Raw genomic sequence first — 22,569 nt, forward strand, 5'->3', positions numbered from 1 at the left:
TCAGAGGTAGTGAGACCTCACTACCTCTGAGGATGCTTGCCATAGATGCAGGTGAAACATCAGGAGAGAATGCCTCTAGACCATGGCCATGCAGCCTGAAAAAAACCTACAACAACCCATCATGAGATCAGTTTTGTGCCACATATGTTTAAAATGCCCTAAATTGAATGTACATGCAATGTATCTATACATGAGAAGTCCTGTGTTTATTTAGGCTAAGGAGCTTATCACATGTAGAAATCAAATCATGTAATCGGTCCTTACTGAACATGCATCCTCTTGTCAGTCTACCTCCTCCCTGGGATTAACCCAGTGAATTAATTGTTTCTTCATGTTGTGTGTTGACTTGTGCCAATTTTATTGGATTTTCTTACATAAGGAATAGTAAAGGTGGTTTTCCCAGTTCTTTCCTCTGGTATTCATTGGCAGTGCTCCCCTTCCAATAACTTACCAGGGCTGACCTTGCTTAGTTTGGAAGATCAGACAGGATCAGGTGCCTTTGGAATGTTTAGGCCCTTCACGGTTCCTATATGGTCCCTAAACTAGAAGTTACATAGGTAACATGACAGTCACAAGTGCACAGCTTTGTATTACCAATTGTAACTGCACCGGGACTGTGGTGTAGCTGGCTGGGTGTCAGCTGCATTAAGATCACTATTGATCGGAAGGTTGTGAATTCGAAGCCAGCCCCGGTCGGAGTGAGCTTCCGGACAATTTGTGTAGCTTGTTGTTGACCTTTGCAACCTGAAAGGCAGTTGCATCTGTCAAGTAGGAAATTTAGGTACCACCTATGTGTGGGGAGGCTAATTTAACAAATTTACGAGGCCATAAAAAAATCTCCAGCAAAAGCATGCAGGGAATGCAGAAAATACTTCATCAGTGTTGCAGATGGACGGTGAAGCGACAGATCTCCTGGTGGCCAGAAAATTGGAATGTGAAATAGCCTCTGACTGTCTATATGTGTTGTGTGTCTATGGCATTGAATGTTTGCCATGTGTGTGTACATTGTAATCCACCCTAAGTCCCCCGCGAGGTGAGAAGAGTAGACTGTAAATAAATAAATAAGGGCAGAATATAAATACTGTAAATAAATAAATAACTGCTATAAAACATGTTACATAGTGGTGACTGCCATAAAAAAAACCCAGCCTATGACTTTTTCTGAAACAAAGTTACATTTGCCATCAAATGTTTAGAAAGAACTATATTTTGAATGATAGAAACGTATTATTGTAATTTCAGTGTTCACTGTAATACAATATTTGTATGTTGAAGACCTACAAATACGAACACGAAATAAGTCCTCAGTTCCACTGAAAGGCATGATTGAAACATTGAGATACACCCAATTAGCAATTTGAATGCAGTCATGTTTGTTTACAAAAGAGGAAACTGCTTGTGAAACAAATAGAAAGGGAAATCAAGAAGGTCATCTGTCTCCAAAATACATGGGAGGTACTGACAAGCAAGTAATAGAAGTTCAGTGAAAAGCTAGTGGCTCAAATCAGAAAACATAGCCAAAACACTACAAAGGTCATCAACATGGTTAAACAACAGTGTCAAAGATGCAAGAAATGATCTTCAAATATAAGATACAAATGAAATCAGAGTACTTCTTACTTGGACTAACAGATATGGACATCAACATGGATATAAACACAGACATTATTTTCAGCTGCCTAACAATAGCGGCAAGAATCGTATATGCTAGAAATTGGAGAACAAAGGAACTACCAACAATAGAACAAGGGTCAACCAAAATTATGGAATTTGTGGACATAGACAACCTAACCCAATTATTGTCGAAGAACTCAAGAAATCTTAAGAGAACAACTGACTGCCAATTATTCAAATATTATATGAATGTAGAAAAAAGATGATAATAGTATAACTCGAACAAAGAGCTATATGGAAGCTCATTAAGGAAAGAAAAAGAGACTAGAGATGAAATTCACCATGAAGAGGAAGATTGGAAGACAATAAATCTTCCCCCTTTCTTTACCCTACCCAGGCATGTAGCCAGGGGGGAGGCTTGAGGGGCTTCAGCGCCCCCCCCCCAAATTCTCATGGTGGTCCGTGAGAAGGCCTTACTGGGCATTATTTAAACTGTTATGTTTATTCATATCATGACCTGATCACCATGCTCAATATATCCCATATATGGGGGTACTAGAGACAAAGTTGAAGTAGTTTGGCCACATCATGAGGAGACAGCAAAGCCTAGAGAAGACAATTATGCTGGGGAACGTGGAAGGTAAAAGGAAGAGGGGCCGACCAAGGGCAAGATGGATGGATGGCATCCTTGAAGTGACTGGACTGACCTTGAAGGAGCTGGGGGTGGTGACGGCCGACAGGGAGCTCTGGTGTGGGCTGGTCCATGAGGTCACGAAGAGTCGGAGACGACTGAACGAATGAACAACAACATGGGGGTATTGGGGTAACGATACAAAACAACATGGGGGTATTGGCGTAATAATACAAAAGGTTTACTAGGGTAGACCCTCTTTCACTCAGACTCAGCCCCCCCCCCCCGAATCAAACTCAGCCCCCCCACTCACCCCGAATCAAAATCCTGGCTACGGGCCTGACCCTACTCCTCCTTCCTAGAGACTTTAAGCTACACTCCATTCCCCCCCCCCATCATTATCAGCCCCCCCATGCCTACCCCAATACCATCCCTATATTACCACAATTGTTTTTTCCTTTTGTTTCTTATCTATATGTATACAAAGAAAACCTTTAATAAAAATATTATTTTTAAAAAGATGCAAGAAATGAAAGAGTTGTGCAGAGAACTTGAGGGAATCTCACTGACACAGAAGAGTTGCCAGGAGTCTATAAACAATATGGCAAAGAAAGGATTACAAAGGGAAGATAAGGAGATTGTAATGAAGCTGAAGATGAAAGAGCAGGCGTAGAAAAGACACCCACATCTGAATTGGTGTTTGTGGGAAAGAAATTTGAGGAACTGAAGCAAGTATTGCTGTGATGAAAGGTAATTCTAGAGTTTGTTAACAAATTTAAAATTATTAATCAACTACTTTGGTTTACTTATTTACAGGGGGTCAAAGTATCCACTGGGGTTCAATTCAAGAAACCAATATGGATACAGAAAATCCATGGATGCTGAAATTCCGATATATACAAAACCACAATCAAATGAGGTCTTGGGGTATATTATCTATCTATTAGGGCTGGGCTGTTTCGTTCGTTAATTTCGTAATTCGTTAATAATTCGTTATTTTTCTTGATAACGAAGCGATAACAAACCATTCAGGAGCAACTAAAAAACAAAACGAATTTTTAAAGCTATTTCGTAATTGTTTTGTAATTGTTTCGTTATTATTTCCGTATGTCTGGTGCAAGTTTTATAGTTGTTTCCCTCCCCTCTCCCTGGTTGCAAGCGGTCGGCATTTACCCCACTTCCGGGTCCCTGGCCTCTGCTTAAGTGGATCAAATTCTCCTCTCCTCCTGTCGTCACCTCACCTCGTTCCTCACTCTGGCCTGCGTGCATTGGGCAAAGAGACACAGCAGTGCAGCACTCAGAGACCTGGCTGTTGCCTGCCTAACCTCTTTCCTTCTCCAGGTTAAAACTATTATATTTATTATAATTATTATTATAATAATAATTATTATTATTATTATTATTATTATTATTATTAAGAATGGATGGCCATCTTTCAGTAGTGCTTTGACTGTGCCTTACAAGCACGAAGGCAGAAAGTGGTTTGTTATTATTATTATTATTATTGAGAAGCATTGTCAAACCAAAATAGAGATCTCACCCCTTCTCTCTCTCTCTTTCCCCCCTCTTTCCTTCTCCAGGTTAAAACTATTATATTTATTATATTTAATATTATTATTATTATTATTATTATTATTATTATTATTATTATTAAGAATGGATGGCCATCTTTCAGTAGTGCTTTGACTGTGCCTTACATGCACGAAGGCAAAAAGTGGGTTGTTATTATTATTGAGAAGCATTGTCAAACCAGAATAGAGATCTCACCCCTCTTCTCTCTCTCTCTTTCCCCCCTCTTTCCTTCTCCAGGTTAAAACTATTATATTTATTATATTTATTATTATTATTATTATTATTATTATTGTTATTATTATTATTATTATTATTATTAAGAATGGATGGCCATCTTTCAGTAGTGCTTTGACTGTGCCTTACATGCACGAAGGCAGAAAGTGGGTTGTTATTATTATTATTATTATTATTATTATTATTATTATTGAGAAGCATTGTCAAACCAGAATAGAGATCTCACCCCTCTTCTCTCTCTCTCTTTCCCCCCTCTTTCCTTCTCCGAGGTTAAAACTATTATTTAAAACTATTATTTTCACGTTGCGCAACCGCGTCCGCCATTTTAACGAATTGATTCGTTAATATTAACGAAATTTCGTAAATATCAAACTTTTAAAAAGGAAAATTTTGTAATTATTTTAAATAACGAAAAGCAAAAAACCCCAAAAAACGAATCGATTTTAGAAACAAATTTTTCCGTTGTTACCCAGGCCTACTATCTATACACACAATAAAAGTGAAAATATGTGTTTGTGTGGTGGAGGTGTTCACATACACAGACAACCTCCCACCTCTACAAACAGACTATAATTCTAAGTGCTGAGAAGCCTCCAAAGGCATTCTCTTAACTGTAATGGACTGAATGAGGGCTAGCAAGCTGAAGCTTAATCCAGACAAGACAGAGGTCCTCCAGGTCAGTCTTGAGGCTGATTGGGATATAGGGTGGCAATCTATGCTCGACGGGGTTGCACTCCCCCTGAAGACACAGATCCGCAGTCTGGGGGTCCTCCTGGATGCAGCACTGATGCTTGAAGCTCAGGTGTCTGTGGTGGCCGGGAGGGCCTTTGCACAGTTAAAGCTTGTGTGCCAACTTCGAACATACCTTGAGAAGTCAGAAGGTGGTCCATGCCTTAGTTACATCAAGATTGCATTACAGTAATGCACTCTATGTGGGGCTGCCTTTGAAGACACTTGGAATCTGCAACTGGTCCAAAGATCTACATCCAGGCTACTAACCAGAGCCAACTATAAAGAATACACAATGGCCCTATTAAAGCATCTCCACTGACTGCCAATAAGTCTCTGGTCCCAATTCAAGGTGCTAGTCATCACTTATAAAGAAAGCCCTAAACAGCTTAGGTCCTGCCTATCTTCATGACCAAATCCCCCCCCCCCCCATGAATCAATGTGGGCTCTAAGATATGCTGGGGAGGCCCCCCTTATGGTGCCACCACTGTCAGAAGTGCAGTTGGTGGGGATGAGGGAGAGGTGTTTCTCAGTGGTGGCCCCCCAGCTTTGGAACTTCCTCCCCACTGAGATTAGGCATGTCCCCACACTGTCCTCTTTTCATAGGGACTTAAAGACATGGCTCTTCAATCAAGCCTTTGAGAATGTTTAGTCCCTAGTTGTCCTACATGGTAAACACACACTTTGCACTTATCCCATGGCCTCTCTCCTTTACTGCAGCTGGCACTTATTTCATTCTAATGTTTACAGCCCGGCCATGGTGCCAGTAATTTGCTGCTACGATTAGGGGATTGCAGCTTAATTGAGTCTGAATTGATGTTTTATATATTGCATATGTTTTATTTTATTGTATTTTATATTGTGTTCACTTTTATGTTGTTTTGAGACTTCTTGTGCTATCTGTAAGACATCCCAAGTCCCTTTGAGGAGATGGTGGTGGGATATAAGAATAAAGTTTTTGGTATTATTATTGTTATTGTTATTATTACTACTACTACTACTACTATTACTACTCTGGTTTCCATTCTAACTTTTTATCTTCTTCTTCTTCTAGCTATTCCAGTTTTATTTGCTCTGCTAAACTTTCTACTATGTACCTTATTTGGTTGGCATGATAATATAATTTAATATTTTGGAGATCTAGATCCCCTTCTTTTTGTTGTTTATACCATTTCCTTTAATTTATCCTGGCTTTTTTATTTCCTTTACAATACATTTTAATTCTTTAATTCTTGATCTGAAATATTTATAGGCAACGTTCTAAATTAATCTAATTTAATTTAGGTAATATTTTCAGCCAACTTCCAAAAACTCAAAATAACAAGAAAGAACAAACAGAATCTCTTTGAGATGAGAGATTTAATTATACTTAACATTTCTTCCCAAGATAATCTTACTAGCAGCATAACCAATGAGAATAAAAACAAAACTAGAGGAGGAGGAGAGGGAAGGATGGAAAAAAGGAACTTTCTCTTTATCTCTCTCTCTGCTTGCATATCTTGGCCTGTTTTTAAAACATAATTCTGTCCAAGAGATATTGGTGGTGGTAATATATTTTATATTGTTTCAATGTGACCAATAATACTGACATTTTCCATGTTTATTAATGGAATGAAAAGAACACAATGTCCTGTTAACAGATTGGAGATATAGAACAGATCCTAGAACAAGTCACGCAAGTAAGAGCCTTGGAAGAGCATATCCAGATATTTTCCCAGAATGCTGGGGCAGACCTCCCTAGCATATCACCACATAGTGACCACTTTCAGGAAAATAGTGTACACAATACAGTCCTGGCAGAGTCTGAACACAAAGCTTGAAAATCGCAAGAATTTAATTTGGAATTATATAAAGGCTAACTTTCAGAGAGTCGAGTGAAGTGTATTATTTGAACTGACGAGTTCCCGCAACAATTGTATCTGTTAGTTACATGATCTTAAAATGTTTATTTAACTTCAGTCAAAGAAGAGTTAGAGAAAAATATTAAGTGGATTTAAAACAAAATATAACATAAAATAAAAATGAAGGAAGTTAAAATGAGAATGGTTGTAATTATGATAAGTGTATAAGGGGTCAAAGGAATGTATTTTGTAATAAATATTACTCGGTATTATATATATAAGGGTAGAAGGGTTAGGATATAATTAAGTGCGGGTCATCTATTGTGGTTTCTCCTCCCGATTGTCAAGACACATGTCTGTGTCCAAGCTAGCTGTAAATACAGTCAAAGCAGAATCGGGAAATGCATATGTATGTGGGGGTATAGGGGAAGTAGGGCAAGTGGGGCATTCTGTTATGTTTTTTTGTGTGCCAAATGGGGTGTATGTAAGGCCTGTAATGAGGAATTCATTTATTATGTTTATTACTTTTGTTGATAATGCATAGTTATAAATGTATTACCCTTAACGTTAGGGGTATCTCATCAAAACTTAAATCTCAGAGATTGAGAGCGTATTTAAAAAGGTCAAGACCAGACTTTATTTTTCTGCAGGAGATCCACCGGGGAGGGAGTCATAGTGATATTCATTTGAACTGGGTAGAGCATTATATAAAGGGATCTGGAAGTGCTAGGGCCAGGGGGGTTGCAGTGTTGATTTCACAAAATGTGGGATTTAAGATTGATTCAATTGATAAAGATGATGAAGGGCGAATCTTGATTATTAAGGGTACAGTAAATAATGAGGACTATGTACTGGTAAATATCTATGCCCCAAATAGTGGGCAAAGGGATTTTTTTAGAGGGGTTGACGAAAGGATGAGAAAAGTACAAACAGACAATATGATAGTGGCAGGGGATTTTAATGCAACATTTAATCAGGGACTGGATTCATCATCACAAAAGAGAGGGGATTTACAAGCGAGGCGTGCTTTTGTTCAGTTGATTAATAATTATAACTTAAAGGATGTACTGAGATTAATGAGAGGGAATGAAAAGATATACACATATTATTCAGCAGTGCACAAGGTGTTTACTAGAATTGATTATATTTTCATAACACCACCCCTAGCAAAATATGTTAAAGATGTCTATGTAAATTTAAATTCTATAAGTGACCATCGAGATGTGAATATGATATTAGATTACCAAATTGACTATGAGCCTCTAAAAAGAATGTGGATGGATATAAATATTATTAACAACAAATCTATAAGGGAAAATATTTTAAGAGAATGGACAGAAATTTGGGAGTTGAATGCAAAGGAACACCCTTCATATGAGGTGCTCTGGGATGCAATGAAAGCAGTCTTGAGAGGACTGTTTAGTAAATATGCGGCCATACGGAAGAAACAGGAAAGGGAACGAGAGAACCAACTGATAGGGGAAATAAAAAAATTGGAATCAATGTACTTGTTAACAAAGGATCTAAAGATTATAAATAACATTACAAGATTAAAGAAAGAGTTGGAGGCTAAAGATATAGAAAAAGTTAAAAAAGATATGATGTACACAAATAGATACTTTTTTGAATATAATAATAAAAGCTCAAAACTGCTGGCAAAATTAGCACAGACTAAAAAAGTAAGAAGGGAGATTGGATGTATCAAGGATAGTAATGGCATTATATGTGCCAGAATGGTAGATAAAATTAAAGTGATACAGGATTTCTACTCCAATATGTACAGAAATACAGAAGTGGATATAGCTCAGCTGGATAAATATCTGGAACAAAATTTAGGTAAGAAATTAAGTGAGACACACAGTAAAGAAATGGAGAAATCTATATCTCGAGAGGAAATTAAAGACATCATACATAAATTAAGGAAGGGTAAATCACCGGGTGAAGATGGTATTCCAGCTGAAATTTATAAAACTTATATAGAATTCCTAGTTCCCAAATTACAGATATTATTCAATGAAATATTAAGGGGAAAACCCATACCAAATTCATGGAAACATACTAGGATAATATTAATACCTAAACCGGGCAAAGATAAATTATTATTAGACTCTTATCGTCCTATTTCTCTAATTAACCAAGACGCAAAAATTTTTACGGCAATTTTGGCAAATAGATTAAAAAACTTCGTAGAGGATTATATTAGCCCAGACCAATGTGGATTTGTTAAGGGCAGGCAAATGTCTGACTTGGTCCGCAGACTGATAAACATTATAGAGAACGCAAAAAACGAGAAAGCTCAAGTAGGCATTATTGCATTAGATATATATAAAGCCTTTGACTCGGTGGGTTGGACAGTGCTGAAATCATTAATTAAAAAATATGGTTTTGGAGAGGGGTTCCAACATATAATAGAACAAATATATTCGGAAAATAGGGCAAAAGTTATAATTAATGACTCGAGTACTGAATCCTTTAGTATCATGCAAGGAGTAAAGCAGGGTTGCCCTCTTTCTCCGGTACTATTTATATTAGTTATGGAATTATTGGCCTCGGCAATCAGGAAGGATAAAGAAATACAGGGAATGGGAGTGGACAACAAAATCAAAATTAGTTTATTTGCAGATGATACGCTCTTGACAGTTAGAAATCCAGATAGGGCACTAGACCGGATAAACCTACATTTAAAACAGTTTGGCAAAATAACAGGCCTAATAATTAATTGGAAGAAAACAGAGGTAATGGCAATAAACCTGGAGAGAAAAGACAAAGAGAAAATAATTGATCAATTTAAGGTTAAGATTAGAAACAAAATTAAGTATTTGGGAGTTACAATACCAGTCAATTATTCAGAGTTAAAAATATTAAATTTTGACAGATTATTTAGGGAAATTCAAGAAAGACTACTAGAATACAAAAAACTTAATCTCTCATGGTTTGGTAGAATCGCAATCTTTAAAATGAAAATACTATCCAAATTTAACTTCCTATGTAATATGTTACCTATTAAACTGCCAGAGGTTGATCTTAAAAAATGGCAGAAAATAGTAAATGAATTTTGTAATGGATCTAGAAGATCTAGGCTACCGAGAGGCCTATGGTATATTTCTCAGAAATTAGGGGGATTAGGAATACCAGACCTAAAAACCTACCATCAGACACATATAATAAAGGGAGTGTTTAGGCTGCTTTCGGAATCTAAATTAATTTGGCGGGAAGTGGAAGGAAAATGCTGGCACAGAGATTATGAGGAAATGTTTTTTAGGTCAAAAATAGGCAAAGAAATTAAGGGGTGTAAAAATAACTTGGCTAAAGATGTCATGGAGACATGGGTTAAATTAAAAAATAAGATATTTCCAGGAGTTTCCCCCCTAACTCCAATAGTTTTACTGGAAAATTTTCCAGAAGACCTGGGAATTAAACTTAAACATAAAAAATTAGTGGAGGGGGAAACTGCTCTCTCCTGGAAGGAATGGACACAAAACTCAAAGGGCAAGTTTAGTAAGTTAGAAGAACAAGGTGCCCTGAATTGGTTTGAGAGACAACAACTGTATAATTGGAGAAAGGACTGGTTAAGCAAAAATCCCAGATGTAGAGGACTGAATAAATATGAGGAATGGTTAAGTAAGCTCAAAAACCAAGAAATAATGGGGAAAGGATTAATTGGGAAAATATATAATGGATTAATTGGTGAAGAAATAGGGCTGAAATTGTTAGAAAACGTATGGGAGGGAGACCTAGGGCCTCTGATAGATTTTGATTGGAAAAGGGTCCTGAAGTGGAGAGTGGCCAAGAACCTATCAATAAGATTAAAAGAAAATGTATACAAAGTTATATGGAGATGGTATACTACGCCAGTCAAACAACATCAGATGGATAACAAGCAAAGTAACCTCTGCTGGAGATGTGGCAAACACAAAGGGACATATTTTCATCTATGGTGGGAATGCCCCCAAGTGAAGAATTTTTGGAAGGATATATTTACCGAAATAAACAACATTATAGGATCAAATATTATGCCAGATGCTAGGTTAGCATTATTAATGGACACCACGAAGCTGAATGTAGAGATAACTAAGAAAGAATTGGTGACTATTTTGCTCACAGTGGGAAGAATTATAATAGCAAAGAACTGGAAAATAATAACCAATCTAACACTGGATGCATGGTACAGGGAAGTTTGGAATGTAGCTTTAAATGACAAACTAACAATGGAAATGAGGGTATTCAGGGGGGAAATTAACAGGTCAGATTTTGAGACATACTGGTCGGTCTTTATTAAATATGTCTTAGAGAGCGAAAATGGAAAACAACAGAATTTGGTTGGTCAGGAATTTTGGAGATGACATTTGATTAATGGCTGATCTATAAATACATGGTGAAGGAAATTATACTTGTTCAGGCCTTGGTGGTGGGGTTATGTGTTTGTAAAATGTTCACTGTTTTGGGTTTTGTCTATTTTGTAATTTGTTATTGTATTTAAATAAAATCTTTTAAAAAAATGTTTATTTATGTTTTATTTTATACTTGGCTTTCTTGTTGTATGTATGGTTGATTTGTATTGTTTTTAAAATGTTGTGAGCCGCTTTGGGTCCTGTTTAGAGAGAAAAGTGGGATATAATATCATCATCATCATCATCACTAGAATCACCTTGCAATCATTGGATCTATCTTGTAGTAAGGCCTATAGAAGCTGCCACCAGGTGGAACAGCTGTTTATACAACAAGAAGGCAACAGCCTATTCACTATCACCATCTAGTGGTCTCAATATAGCAGAGAAAGATTGCTATATTGTCTTATGCTCTATAGTGTTCCTGGATTATGAATGCTGATTTCATAATATATCAACTTGTACCCACTCCCTTGGAGTCTATGGCTTTAGGAAACATGCAAAGTGGGTGAAGTGTTTGTTCTATGTTTCCCTCTCTATATTTATTTATTTATTTCGCATATTTGTATTCCGTCCTTCTCACCCCCAAGGGGGACTCAGGGCGGCTCACAACAGACAACCATTTGATGCCATCAAACCGATTCATAAATAACAATTGCAATTAGAACAGTAATTAAAACATTAAATTGCTAACACATTCATTTAAAATCACGCAAATTCAAATCATAATTCAGGTCATACCAATTGTCAGTAACACAGTCATTATCAAACTCAATCGCTGCATCTATTGTTCGAACTCTTGGCCCCACAACCATGTTTTAAGTTGTTTTCTAAAGGATAGGAGGGAGGGGCTGATCTGATATCACTGGAAAGGGAGTTCCACAGACGAGGGATCACCACTGAGAAGGCCCTATCTTTCATCCCTACCAGTCAGGTTTGCGTGGATGGTGGAACTGAGAGCAGGGCCTCCCCTGATGATCGTAACCTTTGCGGCAGCTCACAGAAGATAATCTGTTACCTCACTGACATTGCTTCCCACAGTATTTTCCTGGCCTCATCTAGACTGCCATATAATGCAGATAGGGCCCTTCTCTTCTTCATGCTTCTACCCCTTTTATCTTCAGATCATTTCAATGGTTCTATGTTCCAGATTGTCTATATTCTCCCACCTCTCTGTTTGAGTCAACCCAACATATGAGTTTCCTATGAAAACACTACCAGCAGACACTGATACATATTGTGGTCTAGATATGGCTCTTACTGCAGCTGAGAAACATGGGATGTTTCAGAGAATTCTGCCACTTCTCTAAATGTATGGGTTGCTGTAGTGTGCCTTTCAGATCTAGGGGAACCCTAAGGTGAACCAATTACAGGGTTTTCTGAGCAGCATTTGTTCATAATGGTTTATCATGACCTTCCTCTGAGAGTGTATGGTTTCCCAAGATCACCTAGGAGTTTCCATGGCAAGGTGAGGATATGAAAACAGATCCCCAGAGAAGTAGACCAACCCACAACACACTATACTACTTTATCCCCACTACATCCATACATAGCAAGAATTCTTGAAACTGAAAAATTTGAACTCAGAATGAGACAGAATCTCTTTATAACTGAGTTAAATCACAGGTGTGTTTCAGATTCTAAGCATAGGAAAGAAATTTGGAAAATGAAATGAAGTGTGGATTTGGTTCAAAAGTACAGCAAAAAAGTATATGCCATTCCAATTATTTTTTAATGTTTTATGATGAACTACAGCGAGGAACAGCACACACTTTATAAGGATGTAGTGGTGGTGTCAGTCCTGCTTCAGGCTCTTCATTGAGTTCTTTGACTCCTGGAGGCAACTGGAAACAGAAGGCCCTCAGCAGGGTGACCAAGAAGATGAAGAACTCCATCCTTGCCAACTGCTCCCCCAAACACACCCGAACCCCTGCAGGAGAAACAAAGGCAAAAAGTGAGGAATATGGATTGGTAAGCTTACCCACTAAGTTACCGATTAGATTCAAACTACAAGACAAGCCATTTTGCCTAAGCATTGGAAATAACATAAATTGGAATAGATTGTATTGAAAGATGGTGAACTCCCCATCACTGGGCAATTATGAACATAGGTTAAAAGGGCATCTTTCAAGAGTGTACGAGTTGCAATCCCTTCTATCTCTTTGATTTGTTTTCTCCCTGACATAAATAATATAAAGGTATCTTTTTATTAAAAAATAAAAGAAATGGACACACTTCCAGCCGGCAGCAGTGTGGGGAGATCGCATACCATCAAGCCTCGGCTGATTTATTGAGACAGTTGGGAGATAACATTAATTCTCCCGTGCTTAACTCAAATCTGTTATTTAAATAGACCGTGAGGAGACAACTGGAACTACAAAAGCTAGCAGTTTAAGAAACGGAAGATTTTTCTTCATCAATTTAAACAGCAGCTAGGTTCCAAAGGAACTCCTGTCTCATTCTCTCTCCAGCAGAGTTGGCTGCCGGTTTTGTTTTTACAGTAAGGACACTTTTTGTTTATTTCTCTTCTTTGCTCTTCTCAAAGAAATTTAAAGTGCACCACTCAAAGAGGATCTTTCGTATTCATAGCCTGGGCTAAAGAAAGATAGACTGTTTGATTCCCTCTATTGGCTGATGAGAAGGAGTTTAATTGTCTGGATTCATATTGCATACCTTAATCTCAGCCCATCTAGAATACAGAAAAGGACTCAAACTCAAACAGTGTTAGGTGGGACCCTATTATAAATTAATTAAAACTCTAAAGGAAATTGCTATTTTGTCTTGCTAATGAACTTTAAACTGGAATGAGAGAACTTTGCCTGATTAAAGGATAAAAGCCACACTCCCTCCCCCCTCAACTTCAGTACAGCTTTTTCTTCATTGTTGTGGCTAAGTGTGTCCTTGAAAGATAAGGCAGCTGCTCAGCACCAAAAAGTCAAATGGAGATAAAAGGCCAATCACCTTGCCTGTCTGGGCTGAATGCCAAAGGGCTAATGACATCATATGCCACAGTGGTGGGTGGAGCTGAAAAGCCAAAAAAGCAGCCAAATGCCAATACTCCCCCTAGTGGCTTCCCTGAGCAAATGCTTCTGGAATTTAGATCTATGATCCAGGATTTAAAAGGAAGCATGGATTCACTAAGGGAAGATGTCAAGAAAATGACAGAAAGACGCCATCGAAAATAAAGTAACAAAACTTGAGACAGAGGGTAAATCCCTGAAATAAAAAGGCCGAGGGACACAGTGACCTGATAAGAGAGACACGTGAGAAACAAGAGATATTACAAGATCAGATGGATTTACTGGAAGTAAAGGTTAACTCAATTAGAATTAGAGGACTGCCAGAGGGAGTTGAGAAAGGAGATTTGAAATCTTATCTGATTCAGACCATCACAACACTTCTGGAGGAAAAGGATACAGATGTGGTGTATGCAATGGTGTCAGCAGCCTATAGGGTCAACACAGCCTACACAATAATTAAGAAAGTGCCTAGAGACTGTATCCTCCAGCTCATTTTTAAATCCTTCAAAGAGCTCATTATAAGCAAACAATATGAAGCTCCAATAATGATGGAAGGTCGCAAAATCCTGTTTCTTAAGAAGATCCCAATGAGACTGCTAAGAAAAAGAAAAGAATTTGCCTTTTTAGTGACAAAACTGAAGAGGAAAGGCATTGTCTTCCGATGGCAGTTCCCCCAGGGTTTGTCATTCTACTATAAATCTAAAAAGACACATAATTTCGGACGTACCAAAAGCAGAACAATTTCTACGTAAATATAAGAGGGATTTTGAGGAGGTCACTGATTGAGAGGAGATATGCCCGCAAAGAAAGGGGATGCAGAAGGACCAGCAATCTTCACCTGTATCCCAGAGCCAACAAGCAGAAGGGGAAGAACAGAGTATTTATTTATTTACTTACTTACTTTATTTCTATACCGCTTTTCTCAGCCCTCAGGCAACGCAAAGCGGTGAACAATATCAGTACAAAACACCACAAAACAAGTATAGGGCAATTAAAAACAATTATCACATAAATTATTAACATCAGTATAACAATCATTAGCACCTCAACAGTAAAATCAGAATCCAGTCTCGTCATCCATTATTCCGTATTCCTATGTTCAACTACACAGTTTAATCAAATGCTTGTTCGAACAGCCAGGTCTTCACTTTCCTCCGAAATGCCAGAAGGGAGGGGGCCAATCTGATGTCTGCAGGTAGGGCGTTCCACAGCCGAGGGGCCACCACTGAGAAGGCCCTGTCTCTCGTCCCCGCCAAGCGCGCCTGTAATGCAGGCAGGACCGAGAGCAGGGTCTCCCCAGATGATCTTAGTGTCCTAGTCAGTTCATAGGAGGAGATGTGTTCAGAGAGGTAAGTAGGGCCAAAACCGTTTAGGGCTTTATAGGCTAAAGCCAGCACTTTGAATTGTGCCCGGTAGCAAACTGGTAGCCAGTGGAGCTGGCGCAACAGAGGAGTAGTATGCTCCCTGAGTGCCGCTCCTGTTAGCAACCTGGCTGCCGAGCGCTGGACCATTTGAAGCTTCCGAGCAGTCTTCAAAGGCAACCCCACGTAGAGAGCATTGCAGTAGTCTATGTGGGATTTAACCAGAGCGTGGACTACCATGGCCAAGTCAGACTTCCCAAGGTACGGGCGCAGCTGGCGCACAAGTTTTAACTGTGCAAATGCTCCCCTGGTCACCGCTGAAACCTGGGGTTCCAGGCTCAGAGACGAGTCCAAGATCACACACCAGCTGCAAACCTGCGTCTTCAGGGGGAGTGTGACCCCGTCCAACACAGGCTGTAACCCTATACCCTGTTCGGCCTTACGACTGACCAGGAGTACCTCTGTCTTGTCTGGATTCAATTTCAATTTGTTGGCTCTCATCCAGACCGTTACAGTGGCCAAGCACCGGTTCAGGACCTGAACAGCCTCCTTAGTAGCAAGTGGAAAGGAGTGACAGAGTTGGACATCATCCGCGTACAGATGACACCGCACCCCGAAACTCCGGATGATCTCCCCCAGCGGCTTCATGTAGATGTAACATGGGAGACAATATTGATCCCTGAGGAACCCCAAAAGACAATGGTTGTGGGGCAGAACAGGTGTCCCCCAGCAACACCTTCTGAGATCGACCCTCTAGGAAGGACTGGAGCCACTGCAGAACAGTGCCTCCAAGACCCATTCCCGCGAGGCGTCCCAGAAGGATACTGTGGTCGACGGTATTGAAGGCCGCTGAGAGATCCAGCAGAACTAACAGGGACACACTCCCCCTGTCTAGCTCCCGGCGTAGATCATCCACTAAGGCGACCAAGACTGTTCCAGTTCCATGTCCCGGCCTAAAGCCAGACTGTGCCGAATCCAGATAATCTGTGTCTTCCAAGAATACCTGATTGTACATGTTTAATGAGCACTGAATATTAACTCTTTTGTAAATCTTTTGCATTTTTTTTCTTTTTTCATTTTTTCCTTTGGTTCATTTGTTTTGTTTTCTACATACACTATGAAACAATAAAAAAATTAAAAATACCAACACGAAAAAGATTTAGACTATACATTTTTCTCCAACCGGCACTCGACATGGTCACGTATCGACATGGCCTGGGTGACAAACACAATCCTGCCTAAGGTGACAAAAAGCAAAATACTACCTATGCTAATCTCAGACCATGCGCCTATAGAAATACAAATTCAAAATCAACAAGAAATGAAGAAGAGCTTTAGATGGCGACTAAATGACAGTCTGCTTGCGGTTCCAGAAATGGTGGAAAAAAATAGGGATTTATTGAAAGAATACTTTGAACTAAACACGGAAAAGGATACATCAACTAAGATCATATGGGATGCGCATAAGGCATTTATAAGAGGCCATTTAATCGAGCAAGCTGCAAGGATAAAAAAGCATAGGAACGAGGAGTACATGAAGCTAGAAAACAAAATTAAAAAAGTGGAAAATCAACTAAAGTAAAACCCAAAAGAAAAGAAAACACTTCACCAATTAGAAATATTAAAAAGAAACATGAATACACTACAACTAGAGGAAATAGAAAACAAGCTGAAGTACACCAAGCAGTACTACTTCGAAAATGCAAATAAAATAGGGAAAGCATTAGCAAGGAAGGTCACAGCTAAAAAGCAGAGCAGACAGATAACAAAAATAGTAGATAAAGGAAAATACTTCTATAAAACTAACGAAATTATAGATCAATTTACGAACTTTTATAAAGAATTATACAAAAAGGAAAAGATCCCCAGGGAAAAAAATAATGCATTATTTAGGGAAGCACAACATACAAAGGCTGTCAGATAGCCAGAGGGAGAAATTAAACAATTTAATCTCCCAGGAGGAAATTATCAGAGTTATTAAGAAACTTCCGGTCGACAAAGCCCCGGGCCCCGACGGACTTACCACTAGGTATTATAAGGTCTTTCAGGACATATTAATCCCGCAACTTCAAAAAACCATGAACAAAGTTCTAGAAGAAGGAGAAATACCTTTAAAGCCCTAAACGGTTCTGGCCCAACATATCTATCCGAACGTATCTCGGCCTATCAGCCCACCAGGACCCTAAGATCTTCGGGAGAGGCCCTTCTCTCCATCCCGCCTGCTTCACAGGTGCGGCTGGCGGGAACGAGAGACAGGGCCTTTTCTGTGGTGGCCCCGCGGCTTTGGAATGCCCTCCCTATAGAGATAAGATCAGCCTCCTCGCTGATAGTATTTCGGAAAAAACTCAAGACATGGATGTTTGAGCAAGCATTCGGCTAATCCGATGCGATGAAATCTCTGATCAAGGACTGGCAATCACAGACAACGAAATTGGATTATGATGTTAATTTAAGAGATGCATTGGTCTGTATTGGTGGCCCAATACTGTGTATTGTATATGCATGTGTTTTATATTTTTAATTGGAATATTGTTGTTTTTAAATGTTGTAAACCGCAATGAGTCGCCGTTTTAGGCTGAGATATTAGCGGTATACAAGTGTACTAAATAAAAATAAATAAAATAAATAAAATAAAGAAATACCTGAGACGTGGAAAACAGCCACAATTTCACTGATACACAAGAACGACACAGACAGCACATTAGTTAAAAATTATCGTCCTATATCATTACTTAACATAGACTACAAAATATTTACAGCAATATTGGCCTCGAGATTAACGGAAATATCAGCAGGAAATATAAACGAAGATCAGGTTAGATTCCTCCCAGGGAGGCAGCTGAGTGACAACATAAGGACCGTAATTAACGTAATCGACTATTACGAGAAAAGTAACTAGAAAGAAGCTGCCCTTATGTTTTTGGATGCCGAGAAGGCATTCGACAACGTTAACTGGGACTTCATCACAAGCCTGCTCGGAGAAATGGACATAGGATACCGATACTTGAATGCAATTAACTCCATCTATTCATGACAACAGGCAAAAATAACAATAAACGGACAACAATCCGAAAACATACCAATTCAGAAAGGCACTAGGCAGGGGTGCCCTCTATCGCCAGTACTTTTCATCACAGTACTAGAAGTCTTATTACAGAGAATCTCTGTAAATAAAGAACTCAAAGGGCTCAAAGTAAAGAAACATACTTTTAAAACAAGGGCATTTGCGGACGACAGTCTGCTTTATTGAAGACCCCCTGGACAACATAAACAAATGGCTAGCAGAAATAACAGAATTTGGCGAGGTGGCGGGATTTAAAATAAATAAAGACAAGACACAAATAATAACCAAAAACATGAAGGGCGAAAACAAACTAAAATGAAGGGCGAAAACAAACTAATATCAGGGATTAAAATAACACAAGAAACAAAATATTTAGGAATAGTAATATCTCCAAATAACTCGCTCTTGATAAAGAATAACTACGAAAGGAAATGGAAAGAAATAAAGAAGAAAATGAACTTGTGGAATGCCTTAAATCTCTCACTACTTGGCAGGATTGCCACTGTAAAAATGAATATCTTACCGGACGCCCTATTCCTGTTTCAGTCGCTGCCAATTTTAAGATCAAAAACTCTACTTAAGAATTGGCAAAAAGAAATCTCTAAATTTATTTGGAGAGACAAAAAACAAAGAATAAACCATAAAAACTTGATAGACGATAGGAAATGTAGTTTGAAGCCATTGTTCCGCATCCTAGTCTCCAGGGAAGCAGAAAACAAGCTTGCTCCCTCCTCCCTGTGGCTTCCTCTCACATATTTATACATGGCTATCATATCTCCCCTCAGTCTTCTCTTCTTCAGGCTAAACATGCCCAGCTCCTTAAGCCGCTCCTCATAGGGCTTGTTCTCCAGACCCTTGATCATTTTAGTCGCCCTCCTCTGGACACATTCCAGCTTGTCAATAACTCTCTTGAATTGTGGTGCCCAGAATTGGTGGTGCCCACAATATTCCAGGTGTGGTCTAACCAAAGCAGAATAGAGCATGGGGAGCATGACTTCTCTGGACCTAGACACTATGCTCCTATTGATGCAGGCCAAAATCCCATTGGCTTTTTTTGCCACCACATCACATTGTTGGTTCATGTTTAAATTGTTGTCCACGAGGACCCCAAGATCCTTTTCTCACGTACTGCTCTCGAGCCAGGCATTGTTCCCCATTCTGTATCTTTGAATTTCATTTTTTTCTGCCTAAGTGGAGTATCTTGCATTTGTCCCTGTTTAACTTCATTTTGTTAGTTTTAGCCCATCTCTCTAATCTGTCAAGATTGTTTTGAATCCTGCTCCTGTCTTCTGGAGTATTGGCTATCCCTCCCAATTTGGTGTTGTCTGCAAACCTGATGATCATGCCTTCTAACCCTTCATCTAAGTCATTAATAAAGATGTTGAACAGGACCAGGCCCAGGACGGAACCCTGCGGCACTCCACTTGTCACTTCTTTCCAGGATGAAGAGGAAGCATTGGTGAGCACCCCCTGGGTTCGTCCATTTAACCAATTACAGATCCACCTCACCATAGTTTTGCCTAGCCCACATTGGACTAGTTTGTTTACCAGAAGGTCATTGGGGACCTTGTCGAAGGCCTTACTGAAATCAAGGTACACTACATCCACGGCATTCCCCGTATCTACCCAGCTTTTAACTCTATCAAAAAAATAGTCTCCCCAGCAATGTTCCTCTTATGCTTTCCCAAAAGCCTGCTGGCAGAGAAGAGTCTTGACCTACTTTTGGAGGAGGCCAGTGGGAAAGGGGACATCCTGGTCAGTCTCTTTTGGTAGGAAGTTCCACATTTTGGAAGCAACTACTAAAAAGGCCCTGCTTTTCACATGTTCCCCCTAAATGTGTTTAAGCAGGTGAAGAAAGAGAAAAGGCCCTGCCCAGTGGACTGTAAATGTCTACCATACTCATAGAAAGAGTAGAAGCTGGATCAGATTTCATCTCTTCTTTGCTTTAGCACATTGTTAAAAAGTTACTGCTGATGTTGTTGTTCATCCTGCACAAGTTCTCTCTTACCTTGAATATCTGGATGATCTGCCAGAAGGAGGATAGCCCATTTCAGAGAAATGGCCGTCGTTTCCATTCCAGCAACAAATAAGTCATTAATATTCTGAGCCAGGTTCTCTTCATCATATGTAGAGGTAGGATCATTCTTCCTCTGGTGGTGATAATACAAAAGATGAAATATGACTTATGATTGACTACAAAGCTTCTCTTCAAGGCTGTCTTTCTGTGTGTGTACATGTACCTTCACATTGCCTATTGATTTATCACAACCCCATGTATTTCAAATGGTTTCTTAAAGCAAGAACACTCAGAGGTGTTTTTCACAGTTTCTTCCTCTGAAATATGAACTGCAACAACTGGCAGTCACTGATGGGTTTTATCCAAGTAGTAACTAGGACTGACCCTATATAGCTTCCAAGATCAGATGGAATCTGGTGTCAGTTTTTAGATCCTATTTCTTTAGCACTATATTATTCTACTCACAAAATAGGTTTCGTAAGTGTGTGAATTTGGGTGCTGTTTCAACAGCAGGACTCCTAGCCAAGAATTTCTTGGCAGAACTGAGGTGCTAATCAAGGAAATATGTCTCTTTGGTCTGGGAAGTAGTGAGAATGGCCTAGGACTGGGGCTTTCCCTTGGCGGGGGGGGGGGGGTTGTTATTATGTGACATCCGCTTCAGGGGCTCAAGTATCTGAAAGCTAGTCCTGAGTGAGTATGAGTGTGGCACCCGTAGATATCGGTTCTGTGAACAATCAGAGATACAGAGGAGCCCAGCAGCAGCTACCAACCCCTTTGATACAGTCTTTCCCCATTTATTACAATCTAACTCTTCAAAAAATTCACACTATGGCATTGGAGGGAAGGATAGTAGAGGCCAAGATGAAGTACTTTGGCCACATCATGAGAAGAAAGGAAAGAGAAGACAATTATGCTGGGGAAAATGGAAGGGAAAAGGAAGAGGGGCCAACCAAGGGCAAGATGGATGGATGGCGTCCTTGAAGTGACTGCATTGACTTTGAAGGAGCTGAGGGTGGTGACGGCTGACAGGGAGCTCCAGTGTGGGCTGGTCCATGAGGTCACAAAGAGTCGGAAATGACTGAACAAATTAACAACAACAACAACAACAACAACAACAACAACAATGGTGTGTTACCCTCTAGTTTTGATTCTTTGTATCTTCTTTGTCTCCTGTCTCTCTCTTCCCCCCTCTTGCCTCTCGCAGCCGACCCCGGGAACCATATGGGCTCATAGCCCCCATAGCCCCCAGGGAGGGGCTCCCTTCCTTCCCTCTTAATATAACCTCCCTGCACCCCAACTAACCCCTTTGCCATCCCTCGCACACACCCCCCATGGGTTCCCCAGTTCCCACTATCAGGGACTCCAGTTATCCCCAGACTCTTTTTATATGTGTCAAAATAATATTTTATGTTTTACAATATCCATTTGAGGATCAAACCACAAATCGAGCTGAGGTAACCTTTCACCTACACATCTTGACTTCAAAGTCCCCTCCAGAACTTTCTGGTCATCACAACAATGGGATTAAAGCAACCATCAGCTCTACTAATACACCAAGCTGTACAAGGGACAACAGGATCCTGATACCGCGCCACATGTCTTTTGTGCAGCAACCTGGACACAATCACAATATATATTACTACTCCACAATTGAATTTGGACATTCACAAATATTTTCTTATCCATGGAAATCCTGTAACAAGGTCCCTTTGCATTTCTTGGAATTGATATAATTGGATACAAAGCAGCTACTTACTTTCTCTATTTCAAGCAGGTAGAAATCAATGAAATCCCGTGGCTCCTGAAAGGACATTTGCTCTTTATGTTTCTGTATTTCTTTCTTTGCTAATGAAAGCACCATATCTGTGGCATGCAAAGCCTCGTTGTGCGGCTCTGGAAGATGCTTCGTGAGCCATGGGAACATTTCATATAGCTACAACAAAGGTAAAAGCAAAAGCCCACAATTACTAGAGCAGAGGCAATAAAATTCAATCCATCAGCTAAAGCAGCTTTGACATACACAAGTTGCTTGAGGATAAGAAAATTTATTGGCTGTAAACAAGAAATGTAGAGCTGGAAGCTGGTTCCCTTTTCCCAT

The 22,569-nt window shown here is 39.5% G+C and overlaps 1 protein-coding gene across 1 annotated transcript in view; it reads right to left on the reverse strand.

Moving 5' to 3' along the window:
• Window positions 1-12,633: 12,633 nt before the first annotated feature.
• The window catches only part of LOC132770423 (cytochrome P450 2J2-like), a 30,504-nt gene continuing 20,568 nt past the window's right edge, over window positions 12,634-22,569 (reverse strand). The window contains exon 9 of the mRNA XM_067466096.1: window positions 12,634-12,939. Coding sequence (XP_067322197.1) covers window positions 12,749-12,939 — 191 coding nt within the window. The 3' untranslated portion in view covers window positions 12,634-12,748. The remainder of the gene's footprint in view (window positions 12,940-22,569) is intronic.

This window comes from Anolis sagrei, chromosome 3, assembly GCF_037176765.1.
Source record: "Anolis sagrei isolate rAnoSag1 chromosome 3, rAnoSag1.mat, whole genome shotgun sequence".
NCBI lineage: Eukaryota > Metazoa > Chordata > Lepidosauria > Squamata > Dactyloidae > Anolis > Anolis sagrei.